This window comes from Strongylocentrotus purpuratus, unplaced genomic scaffold, assembly GCF_000002235.5.
Source record: "Strongylocentrotus purpuratus isolate Spur 01 unplaced genomic scaffold, Spur_5.0 spur5_scaffold_5, whole genome shotgun sequence".
Lineage (NCBI taxonomy): Eukaryota > Metazoa > Echinodermata > Echinoidea > Camarodonta > Strongylocentrotidae > Strongylocentrotus > Strongylocentrotus purpuratus.
In genome coordinates, this window is record NW_022145611.1 from 37,429,810 (window position 1) to 37,442,300 (window position 12,491).

Genomic DNA, 12,491 nt, shown 5'->3' on the forward strand with positions numbered 1-12,491 from the left:
TGTCGCGGCCGAGTGGTTTCAGGCGCTCGACTGGAAATGCAAAGGTTGAGGGTTCGAATCCCGACACGGCACTAATATCCTTTGGCAAGATATTAACCTGCACTTGCTACTCTCCACCCAGTTGTTAAATGGGTATCCGACTATCCGGTAGGATGCGACGGTCATTGTTGGTCAAACAGTTTTTGAGCGTCAAGTAATGCCTGGCTGGAATGCTCCCTGGGGAGTGGAGATGTGTGCGGGCAAGTATTGAATCCAATGACCAGGGTAATGGTATATCTGTAAAGCGCTTTAAGAAATTTGTATTAAGCGCTTTATAAAAGTGGAATATTATTATTCTTTCTCAGTTATTTCTTGATTTAATCACTTGTCAGTTTGACATTGATGGACCCTATTTCTGTCAATCAGCGTGGGAGATTCTTTGTGCTCTGTTCTGTTGCTTTTTTATGGTATTGATGACCTTTAGCTATTTTCATTATCAGGATTCACTCTCATATGATTATTTGCTCCATATTCTAAATCTGTATTTGTTTTAGCCTTGTACCGTACTCATTATTTTTCATTCGCATAATGAACTAGGTTATAAAGATTCTTTATTTCTTTGATTCAAGTGTGAATTCATTCTAGGTGTATTTTTGGTCTCAGGAAAAGGAAATAACATTTGTAATTTTTAAAAGTACTACCGGTGACTGATTTTATTATTAAGATGTATCAAATATACAGCAAAATAGTCCTGTATAAGTAAAAGAAATGCATGACAGAGCTCTCAAATAGAATAAAGTAAGACAATTCAACCTAGCTGTTTCAAATCGTTTAAAAAAACTCAAAATAAACATATATTACGTCCCATAAAAAAAATAAAATTGTTTACTCTCAAACTGATTTCTTTGCTTAATGGGGAGGGGGGGGTGCTCTTCCTGAGAAATATTAACATTTGTTATCTATTCTTGTTTATCAGATTATTGTACAGACTCCTTATCTAGTTTTTTTTTAAATGTATTTATCCTGAAATTTGAATAGTAAATTTATGCTCTATGATCCCCTCCCCCTCCCCCCATCCCATGGACCATTCTCCATTAAAAAAAAGTATATAAAAAATATTAACTTATATTTTGGAGTAATTGTCTTGATTGATAGTGTAAAATGGAATAAAACTGCTGACTACTTAAACCAAAGTGCAAGAAATTGAAATCACAGCATTTTAGTGATATCAATGTTAAAGAGCTATTATAGTTTTAAAAAATCAGCTGCCAAGATACATGCCTGGCAGAGCAAGTGTTTTAGCAGTTTCTTATTAATCTTTTATTTTCTGTACAGGCAATTCAGCCCCTTGCTTCTGGGTCGAACTTTGTTATGAGGCAATCATTATTTAGGAAAACCATTTTCTAGGCTTTTACAAGTTTTATGACTTTGGGCCATAGTCCATGGAAATGCCAATGTGATGAATGTATCACTCCCATTATTCATTGTGTATGATATTAAAGTTGTATTTTTTAGCAGATTGGCACTGAAAACTCTAAACGCAAACTTATTCATCATCATATTATCATTATCATCAAAATAATGATGGTCATGATGATCTAATGATAGTGATGAGGATGATAATGGCGATGTTGATGAAGAAAAATATGATGGTTATGATGATAACAACATCAACAACAAAAACAACAACTTTGTCAATTTTCCATGGTATATATATATATATATATATATATGTTCACTGATTTATTTGATATCTGTTGCTTTGTATACACCAGATTGGTACGGGGACCTATCAACGCCTAGTCTACACAGTGCCTAGTGGTAAACCAGTAACAGAGAACAGTGATATTCAGAACATCACGTGGGCTACATGGACAAGGTATGTCCGTCCATTAATGTGTCTGGGAAATTAGTTAATATATGGAGACTGGAAATGTATTATTTTTTATCCTGATGTATGTTGCCAGACGAATAATGAAATAAATAGAAAGGGAGTCTAAGAAGATCATAATGTTCACCCATGTTTGTGAACATGTATCCCATTCTTGCCCCTTTCAATGCAAAGAGGAAGTCCACTTTTTAAATTGCTATTTAGAAATGTAATTAAAGATGAGAAAAGGACAATTTTTGTATTGCTAAAGTAAGACATAGTGTAACGCTTGAAAGGGGCTAAGAATAACTAAATATTTCTTAAGAAATTGTATAAATGTATTTGAACCAACCTGCCATTCATTGCTAACAGAGACCATTTTCTTTCATTTAAATATGTAGATGGTACTGTTTGTCAAGTTAGCTACTAATGTCTACAGAGGAAACAAAAAGCCAGTTCAGAGATACAATTTACATATAAGAGACAAATTTCATTTGTACTTAATTGTACTTAACCAGCTGAATAAAAAACAGTCAAGTGATAATGAAAATTATGTTATCATTCATTTGTGCACCAACGCTGCATTTTAGGGTATGCAGATTGAATTATTTTGTTCGAAAGTGGGACAAAAGCTATTCATGAAGCATCTCATCAGATTGTTTATGAACCACCAATGCTGCATTCCACATGGGGTACACAGGTGTAGTCATATATTTTTTTTTCTTCAAATGAGGAAACAAAAAGTTATTCATGAAGCACCTCCATCATTTTGAGAATGATTATTCTAAAATGCAAAGAAAGAGACATTACAAACACCCTGTTTGAATCTCTGTGAATATTTAGGGTCATTTACACCACATGCTGACTACAAACTAGTCTGTTAGTTCTAGCTGGGTATCTTTGCCTGTATCAGTTCTTATCAGAATGTTTGACTTTGACTTTGCACTTTATTTTATTGCCAGTGTTGTTGGTCAAGAAGTGGTAGGAGTTTGGCCAAGGAATGCAGACAAGGCTGATGTGAACTGTTCCATTGTCAGTGGACAAGGCAATGCAATAGCAACAGGAGATGACTTTGGCTTTGTGAAGCTTTTCAATTTCCCATGTGCAGAGCTATATGTGAGTTTTGAGGTTATTCATATACTTTGAATATTACTCAATACTGGGAGCTATGAATTTTTAGGCTCCTAGTGCATGTGCATAAGAATAAATGAACAAGAAGTTTTCAATATAATAACTTATTTTTATTTACTATTTATTCATTTTTGTCCGCACATGCTTGATCTGTGAACACGTAAAGAAAGTGAAATAATTGAGTATGCAAATTTTGTGGAAACTGCATTAAAGGTACAACTGCTGTAGCACTGAGGGTTGTTTCTTGGGGGATTACTAATCTAATTAATGTTTAATATTTTAAGGGGCATACTACCCTTGGAAAATTATTATTTGGTGCAGTAAAAAGGCAATTATCATTTGTTGGTTCTTTTGTTATCCATATCCATTGAATAGTAATGATTTGAATGTAATTTATCATTCAGATGAAGGCTTTTTCCCCCTTTAGTGTGATTTGGTTTCTTTGACAGATTTAATATGATATCTAATTCCAGGCACCTCACAAGAAGTATGTTGGTCATTCTGCTCATGTGACCAATGTGAAGTTCATCTATGATGACAGACATCTTATCTCCACTGGAGGTGATGATTGCTGGTAAGTTCTTTCAACTCGTTACAGATTAATCCATTTAAGGTGTGATGTTGTTTTAATGTGCAAGTCCTTGATGGTAGCTTTAAACCTTTCAACTGGCATAACATTGAAATCATTGCTAAGATGTGTGAGCTGTCATAAAGTGAAAAATTGCTGTACAACCCCCCCCCCCCCCCCCCAAAAAAAAAAAAAAAAAAAAAAATCATCATCATCATCCTTAAGAATTTGTTAAATGTTTTTTATGTAAGTGAAGTAGATACCGGTAGTGATGACTCAGCAGATTATGCACCAAGTCACAAACATGTATATAATTTTTGAAAAAAAGTTACTGGGACAAATTATTTATTCTGGTTTCTTTGTAATTGCTAATAATCATAAGAGAAATACTGTCAAAATTTATATTTTACAATTCATTCATCTATTTTGAATTCCAAGAAACATAATCTTATTTTGTCCAAAGATATGAGATCTACTATTATGCCTTGGAAACATATGTTACAATGGAAGGGTTAGGGTCAATATTTGATCATAGACCATGACTGATAGACTTGAGAATTAAAACAAAACCTAGAAGAAGAATGTGTTATATACTGATATTCAAATATACAATGTCATCCAATCTGAGACTGGAAACTAACATTATCTAATTTCTCTCATTTGCTTGATTCCATAGCTTGTTTGTGTGGAAATGTAGGTGAGATTTGATCACCAGTCTTGAGAAGCACGCTTCAATGCAGGGTTTCACGCCACATTCTGAAAGTCACTTTCAAAGGATGGGACATTATGACCAGGATTTCTTTCCATATTTTGTATATCAGAGATACCATGAACAGTTCAGTGATATTCAAGTCTCTATGTTGTCTTCATAGTTCTGAATGTGTAATGTTGCTTTGGACTTTCTTCCATTTGTAAATGGTGTTTGCCATTGTTATGTTTATAGTTAGCAGGGATTATATCTTGTGCCAAAAGCATTGTCAAAAATCTAGCGGAACATAAGCGAGTTTAGACTGGAGACAGATGTGAAATTTAAAACAATTTGTACTATATGTACTTCTGAAATCTTTTGTTTTTGTATAGCATGGTATGGTAGATATTTTCTTATTTGTTGGTCTCTTGTAATTATTTTCAACATTATTTTGTCAATGAAAAAAAAGACTTACTTATACCACCCCCATCGTACCCCAATCCCTTCCCTAAATCCCTGGTCAAGACAACTGTAGGATTAGGACAAATAGGAAGATAAGGAGAAAATAAAAATTGAAGTTATGATTTTGGGATGTCTACCAGCTTATGTCAGCATTTGCACATGCATAATCATGGGTACCCATGTCTTACGCACACTTGATGCACTCAATTTTGTTTCTCCCTGACTCCTTGAATGGCATGTAAACTGTTGACTCTGTTGAGTGATGTCCATAATGACTGGATTACTCCATTTTATCAGTTTTATTTTCACTCATACTTTTTGACACATCGTGCACAATTTTATAGAAGAATACAGAAGACCCACATGCCTTATATATAAATTTGTATCATTCAGGAACATTGAAGGGATTCACACTCTTCCTAAAAAAATATCAGTAGACCGTAAATTGATATAATTAATTTTTTGTGATGAATTTGAACGCGAAAGAATATTCTGAAGTCTCCAACGTAGATCCATAAAACAATTGTGCCTTACCAAATCATTGATGGTGTAGACTAGAATGACACAAGGCATTAAGGACATTCTTGATCACATGTGATTAGACAATCAAAGAAAAAAGGTAATGTGGTACTTGGATGCCATTGTGCAGCATAGAATGTATTCAGGTGTTATTTTTGGTTTCTTTTTTTTTCAGAACTCTCTTTTTTCTTTTTCTTGTCTTTCATAGACCATACCAAATCAATCTAGGTACAAGAGTATTTCATATTGAACAAATTATGTGTAGTCCTCATATGAATATTTTGAAGTATTGATTTGAAACTCACTTTCATGAAAGAGCTTTTCAACTACTAGATGTATGAATTGAGTCAGAAACTAACGTTTGTTTGTTAATATGTCATAATGTGCTTTCTACTGTCTTCTCTTTCATAAGACATTACCTCTCAAAATCGATGTGTTGAAGACTTATATTTGACGTATAAGTAAATTGAATCATTATGAAGCATAACTAACCTTTATGAACAATCTAAAATCAAGAAGAATACATTAAGATATTGGTAGAGAAAATATAATTCATGTCCATTTAAATATAAAGTAAATGTACCAGCCTTTGTGTATGCTTACGGTAGTACCTTAGTCCCAGATTAACCACAAGTGCAATTGAACTGAAAGTCCTTGAAAGTAACACCAATGTAGGTAACATGATGATACGTTTGAAATTTTGTATCTTGTTTTGATGGAAAATGAATTTAGAAGAATGCTTCATTTTAGAGTTGGATTAACAGTACAAGATTACCTATTCAATCAACATAAAAACAAAACATGATTCATAATATTTTGAACAGATGTGAAGGCGTGGTAAATATTATTGATAATGTTTGCAGTTGCAGAGATTCTCAACCTGATATTGGGTGTGAAGCCATATACCTTCCAAGCAATCAAACCACAAATTACATCTTTAAACTCATTTTGTAAGTAGCTTTTAACAACTCTAGAAATCTTCAAAAGCATATACCCCCCCCCCCCCCATGAACCCTCCTTTACATGTACCAGTTTTGACATGCACATTACATTCACATAACATTTGATCTGATATGCTCTGTCATAAATTATGTTATATTAATCATGGAACTGGATGGATCATTGACCAATTTTTCCTTTCAATGACCAGGACATTTGTCTTGTTTCTTTATTTACTGACCCAAGGTCAATTCTACAGTATTCTAGCTCATTTTGCTCATTAGATATGGATTTTTCTTTTTAATTGGCAACCTGTGAAAACATATACAAAAATACTTGTAAAGCTTCTGTAATATGTCCAAGAACACTGTGTCTTGAGAAGTTTTAGTGAGCTTGACAATTTTAAGGGAAAAATGAATGAATTCAGCAATGTTTGTGTTACAAAGTGTAGGCCTTTGGTCATCAATTAATTGATTGTAATGAAAACAAGAGAGCTGATATATTCATATCATTGTGACATTGCTGTTCACCTGAAACAGAATGGTATTATAGTTTTGTTAGAGTAGCAAATTACAGGTTAAAAGCAAAATGCAAATTTATTTGTTTGTACATGGAGATTGAATAGGCAATTTCTAAGATGAAGAAAATAGCCACTTTCTTCCAACATTGGCAATGTCTGTCAGTAAACGAGTCAAACATGCATACAAATATTCTCACCATTGTTATTTGAGAATTGTTATTTGCTTATGGCTTGCTAATTAGCATTAAAAGGAACATGGGTGCATGTAAATGCAACACAATTTCTACCTTGATCACTAAGAAGAGAAACTCATAAGCAAGTTTACAACAAAACACTTGTATTATGACTTAATTAATAATAAGCTGGAGGAAAATGCAAGTTTTGGGGTCAATTTTTGAACGTTGTGAACAATATAAAAGCGTATTGTTTTTCATTTTGTGTATTTTTGGTCTTGTTTTTCAATGGAGAAACAACATGTACATTGACAATTTATTATTGTTTTTCGTTTTTTTTTAATGTGTTTACCTGTTTTGATATTTGACAGACTTTGCCTGTCTATTTCAGTGAAAGATACCTTTGGTGTTTTGAAGTAAATGTTTTACTGGTGAAAAGAATGAATCACTTGGAACCCTCTGTCTTGACTCGGTGTTCTTTTTATTTTTTATATTTTTCTTTACTTTTTGTAAATGTTGAATAATGTAGATACATTTTATATTTCAATTACATGTATACTGGCATAGAAATATAGCATATACCTAGATTGTAGAAGTACTTAATGATTATATATTGTGCTGCAAATAGAATAGGATTTCATTCTGTTTATTACTTGATTACTGTTCATATGCATTAAAACTGAAATGAGCTTTGTTGCAATTGTCAGCATTCCACACATTGTGAAATACTGATGTTCTAAACAAGCATTTGTTTTAAAAAAATTGTTCTGTAAAAAGGAAAGAAAAGGGTAAAATTTCAAGATTATGTTTCGATATATATATGGAGACCAATGTAATGCATCAAGATTTCACAATGACTCTGAAGCTTATATGCTGCTATGTCAGTATTGCTGCATTCAGTGTATTATTCTTGATTTCCTAGGCAATCAAACATGACATAGTTGTTGAAAGACACATTTTCTTATAATTCCTAATGGTTGATTCTATTCAGTCGTTTGAAATGATATTGCATAAAATGTCAAATTGAGCATCTTTGTAATACCCGATGTAAATTGTAGCAATTTATTGATTATCAGTGGTGTCATGTGTACAATCTGGACTTCATTAAGTCATATTAAATAACTTTTCATAAAAGAATGACTATACTTTTTTCTTGTAATCTGTTCATGCAAGATTGTAATAATAATAATAATAATAATAATCTTTTAGTCCACTCCAAATTTTATTAAACCGAAATGAAAATTCTTTTTGCCCAATTGATCGTGAGCCTGGCAGCCACTGAGCAGCGCCAGATCGACGTTGCTCTATCCCTTATTGTTGAGCGCCAAACAAGGTAGCAGCAACTCCCATCTTTTAACGTCTTTTGGTATGACGCGGCCGGGGATCGAACCCACGACCTCCCGGTCGTGGGTTCGATTGGATGTGTAACTGTTGTTCTAATAGATTTATCATTTGTTGTTGATCAAGGGAGATTTCAGGATATTTGAACCCTCCTTCCTTCATTATTGCTAAATTTGATGCAGATATTTTTCTGTAGTCATTTTACCCTGTTAGAGACTCATGGATATGTTGGGGAGCTTGTGACAGACTTTATTGTCTTGTAAGGAAATTGGAGGAGTCAACTTTTATGTAAATGAATACATTATGAAAAATATTATACTTTACATGGCATGATATTACACAAATAATAGGAATATAATCTGTAACTACTCGAGACTTCTCTGGATAAAATATAACAGACTTCTGTAGATACAAAGTATTACTTTGGTAAATAGAATCAATGTTTTATTCAAAATAACTTTTCCATTATGAAAAAGTTGCACACATCATAACTTACATCATAATCTTCGAACCAGCATTGTATGCTTAAATAAAATAAAGCAGGCACAATCTAAAAAATTATGATAAAAGCAAAAGCAAATTGAATGGCACAATATAAAATTTTGCAGTATGAAGTAAGCAAGACTTTGGATATTTCAGTTGCATTACAAACTAAATTCCATACAAATTAATGTAATACTGTATAAAAATCAATTAATCAAACCTATGATGCCACTAAATTTCTAGAAAGAATCAAACTTTCCAAGACGAATTTCCAATCACAGTGCTATTTAAAACACTATCCCTTTAAATAATATCCACACGATTCATGAACCCATTTCTATAAAAAAACTGCAAGTGATATTTGGATGATTGACATATTTGATACCAGAAATTGTAATTTACTAGCCCAATAAATATTGTGCATTTTCATAATATTTCCCTTTAATTTCTCATGAATCAAAAAACATTTCTAGGGAGAAGAAGACTAATAAATTGTTGTCCCTATTCACCCCATTTTATACTACATTTTTTACATCAGAAGCACAAATTACCTCTTTCGCCACAACTAAATATTGTTACTTGTCACAGCAGTACACTATTCCATGCAGAAATTGACACAGTATTGCTTTGGTACTTTGCTTCTTTTTTTTTTTCTTGATGTATCATTACCAAAAGAATGAGGGCCCCTAAGTCACAGAGTCGTGTATTTGTTTACAACAATGACTCATAAGCTATTTATGTGAATCTGAAATCAAATTGTATTTTGCTTCATGTAAAAAAACAAGACATTGTTTATCCCAATTACCTTGTAGTGTTTTGGGTTTAATGAAGGTTTGTAAACTAATGAATGACCATTAGGTTGTTTTCATCAACAAGCAGTGTTATAAAAGAAATTAACTTAATGAATCCTTCATTCCTGTCAAAAACACGTAAAGTGTAATCACAGGATACTCCAAATTCATTGAATTCTTAATCTCTGTCAAAAACACCTAATCATGGAATAATCTGGGGGAAAATGAGAGCAACTCTCTAGCAAACAAAATCTACTTAACTGACTGAATTTCTACTTATTCCCCAAAATGTTGCATTTTATAAACCTCTGAAAATATCCAACTCTACAGATGCAATGTTAATACTGTAACTTACTGTTACATCAAACTATAGGCCTATATAAAAAGCAATTAGTGAGAAAAAATAAATACATTTGCTTGCATAATACAGATAATGTGACTATATACTGAAAGATATATCATATACACTGTAAATGTGCAATATAAAAATTGACACACAAATGTAATACTAGTAGTAGCATGTAGCAAGCAATATCTTTGTTACTTGATATTTTAAAAAGATACTGATCCAGATGGTGGGATTTGTTTGTTTTATGCAACTTTTTTTTCAATTGAATGAAATGAGACATCACCTTGTCCTTGATCACCAAAACTTCACATAAAAATTCTTTTTCAAGTTACTCTTTCCATATGATTTTCTATTTTGCTCGATTACAAAGCTGCAACTGCCTCTTTCACACCATGATATATCAATAGAGTATGCTGACTGGGGCTTATGCTAATGAATTTTCCCCCTCTTTTATAAGACCAATGGCGATTTTGTGGATGCTTTCGCAATATCACTGGCATATTACAGAGTAATAGCAAATAACTAATCTCACAAAACTAGCTCAAACTACGATGCCATGATTAGTAAAAAATAAACCAAGAAGTTATTCTCAGTCAAAGGTAGACAATTCCTGTAAACTACTGTTCATCTATGATCTCCATGATATCAGCAGTACAGCTCTTTCTTTTAAATATCAGCATTTCATGATCTAAAACTCTTCCCTCAGGCAAGATGGTTCTGAAGGTAAATCAGACATCCAGTGAATGATTTGATGCTGATGATATGATGGCTTCAACCTGAGCATCTCTCTCTTTCTTCATTTTATGCAGTTCAGACAGCATGTGTTCCAGTGGATCAGGGGTCTGTGATACACAATTTCAGCCGTTAGTTTCTGAAAAATAAGACAATAAATTTCAAGTTTTGAAAGAAGAAATTTGATGCGAATGAAGACACTTCATTAAAATCAAAATAGGCAAATAATGAAATCATTTATGGATTGGAAACTATCTATACATGTAAAAGCCTTATCATTGAGTACCAAATCTCATAAATTACATCAAGTCCATATGAATTAGCCTACCACTTTGACTGCGATGAACTCGATGATCTCTGAAAAGCGAAGGGAGAGAGAATACTAACTACATTCATCCAAAATGATATGGAGTGGTGAACTGATGGGAGAAAAGGATGCATTTAAGATTTTTTCTCCATTTATTAGCTACTAGCTAGTAAACTTTAAAAAACCCATAAGGGCTCAAATCCTGGCTTTTTTATGGTACGTACATTGTGTAGGTCTTTTGTTAGTGGATTGCTATATAACTAGTTAGTAGTATACCAGTAAATATTGCAAGACAATATTGCACACATATCTCTTGCTAGAATGGTAAATAATTAGCCCGACTCTCCAGCTCCAGGGAAATTTAAATCTTGTTGTTGAGCCAGAGCCTCATGAGCTTCTAGTATGAATTTTGATATTTCCACTAAGCACCTGAATAGATTCTCTATATTTTGTAAATAGTGGAGTCATTTCAAGGAAAATCCACATCATTGTCACCATCTTTATAACTATAAAGTCATGTAAAACTGATTCTTAGTTTATCATTTGTATATTTTCAAAAATGAGGAAGAGGGATTCTGTGTTTCAATGTCCCATCAGGAACCAAATATTTAAGGTAAAGAAAGCTGCCTATTTTTATGTTGACCGTTATCTCTATCAGCAGAAATCTTCATAATTTGTATTGTTTTTTGTTTTTTTGGACTGTCCTGGTTTTTCAAGCATCAGAAGTAGAACTGTCATGCACTGCTTTTTATTCTAATTTCTATATCAAGAGTCAAGACTACAATTTTTTTTTGGCTAAATGCGGAACAGAAACTGACATTTCGCAGGGTTTAACTACCTGGAATATCTGCATAACTTTGTATTTCTCCATGTAGTTGACTGCTCGCATGTATGGATCCTCTGGTGGCGCCATGTATTCAACATCATCTCCCAAGTCATATGGAAGTTGATCAAGTCTATCACTCAGAGTGTCTGGCTGTAAGGCTACATTAAAGCCGTCCCCTTCTTCTTCCCCATCATTGACACTACCTGGCAATAGAGTATCAGATACAGCTTTCGTAATAGAACGTTCAACTTCTTGAAGGCTGCCTGAAGAAAGGCCAGGTTCTGGAGCAGTTGAAGGACGTAAATCATCGGCTACAAGTGTGCCCGGCGCCGGGCTAGTTGCGGGGGGGTGCTCGACTATGTCCCCGCTCGCTCCACCGTCCTGCTCAGTGGCTTCATTTGTGGAATCCACAACTTGGTCACTAGAATCTTTCTCGGCATCTTCTTGAACAAAATTTCCTTCTGTTAATAATACAGGTTGATCTTCTGAATCCGCCATTACTAAAAAATCTACGTCACAACAAATTAAACAATATTTTGATATCAATCAATCACCGTTCGGATATAGTTTGTGTACATCATGCCCAGGATACGACCTCGAGTTAACCTTCATGAGCAGTTTCATTCTTTAGGGGTATTTATTACAAAGTGATTAATTTTGATTAAAATTTTCTTACTAATATCCTCAGGCTTCAACCAGTTTATTAAAAAAAATACTGTTTTAGATAAATTACATTTTTATTTGTTAACAAAAGATCATTATTTTCAATAAATCACTAATATTTTCCTTGGGACCCCTACAAATAATGAACGA

At 33.3% G+C, this 12,491-nt stretch overlaps 2 protein-coding genes across 2 annotated transcripts in view; one reads left to right on the forward strand and one right to left on the reverse strand.

Annotated features, from left to right (window-relative positions):
* LOC763529 (echinoderm microtubule-associated protein-like 6) overlaps positions 1–7,986 on the forward strand; it is a 39,497-nt gene extending 31,511 nt beyond the window's left edge. Inside the window, exons 32-35 of the mRNA XM_030998705.1 lie at positions 1,755–1,858; positions 2,812–2,965; positions 3,454–3,554; positions 4,225–7,986. Coding sequence (XP_030854565.1) covers positions 1,755–1,858; positions 2,812–2,965; positions 3,454–3,554; positions 4,225–4,249 — 384 coding nt within the window. The 3' untranslated portion in view covers positions 4,250–7,986. The remainder of the gene's footprint in view (positions 1–1,754; positions 1,859–2,811; positions 2,966–3,453; positions 3,555–4,224) is intronic.
* A 622-nt stretch (positions 7,987–8,608) lies between these two features.
* LOC115929710 (testis-specific expressed protein 55-like) lies at positions 8,609–12,272 on the reverse strand. Its single transcript, XM_030999587.1, is given in 3 exon segments — positions 8,609–10,651; positions 10,654–10,684; positions 11,691–12,272. Coding segments are annotated over 3 exon segments (627 nt in total). The 5' UTR covers positions 12,177–12,272; the 3' UTR covers positions 8,609–10,541.
* Between the last annotated feature and the right edge of the window lie 219 nt (positions 12,273–12,491).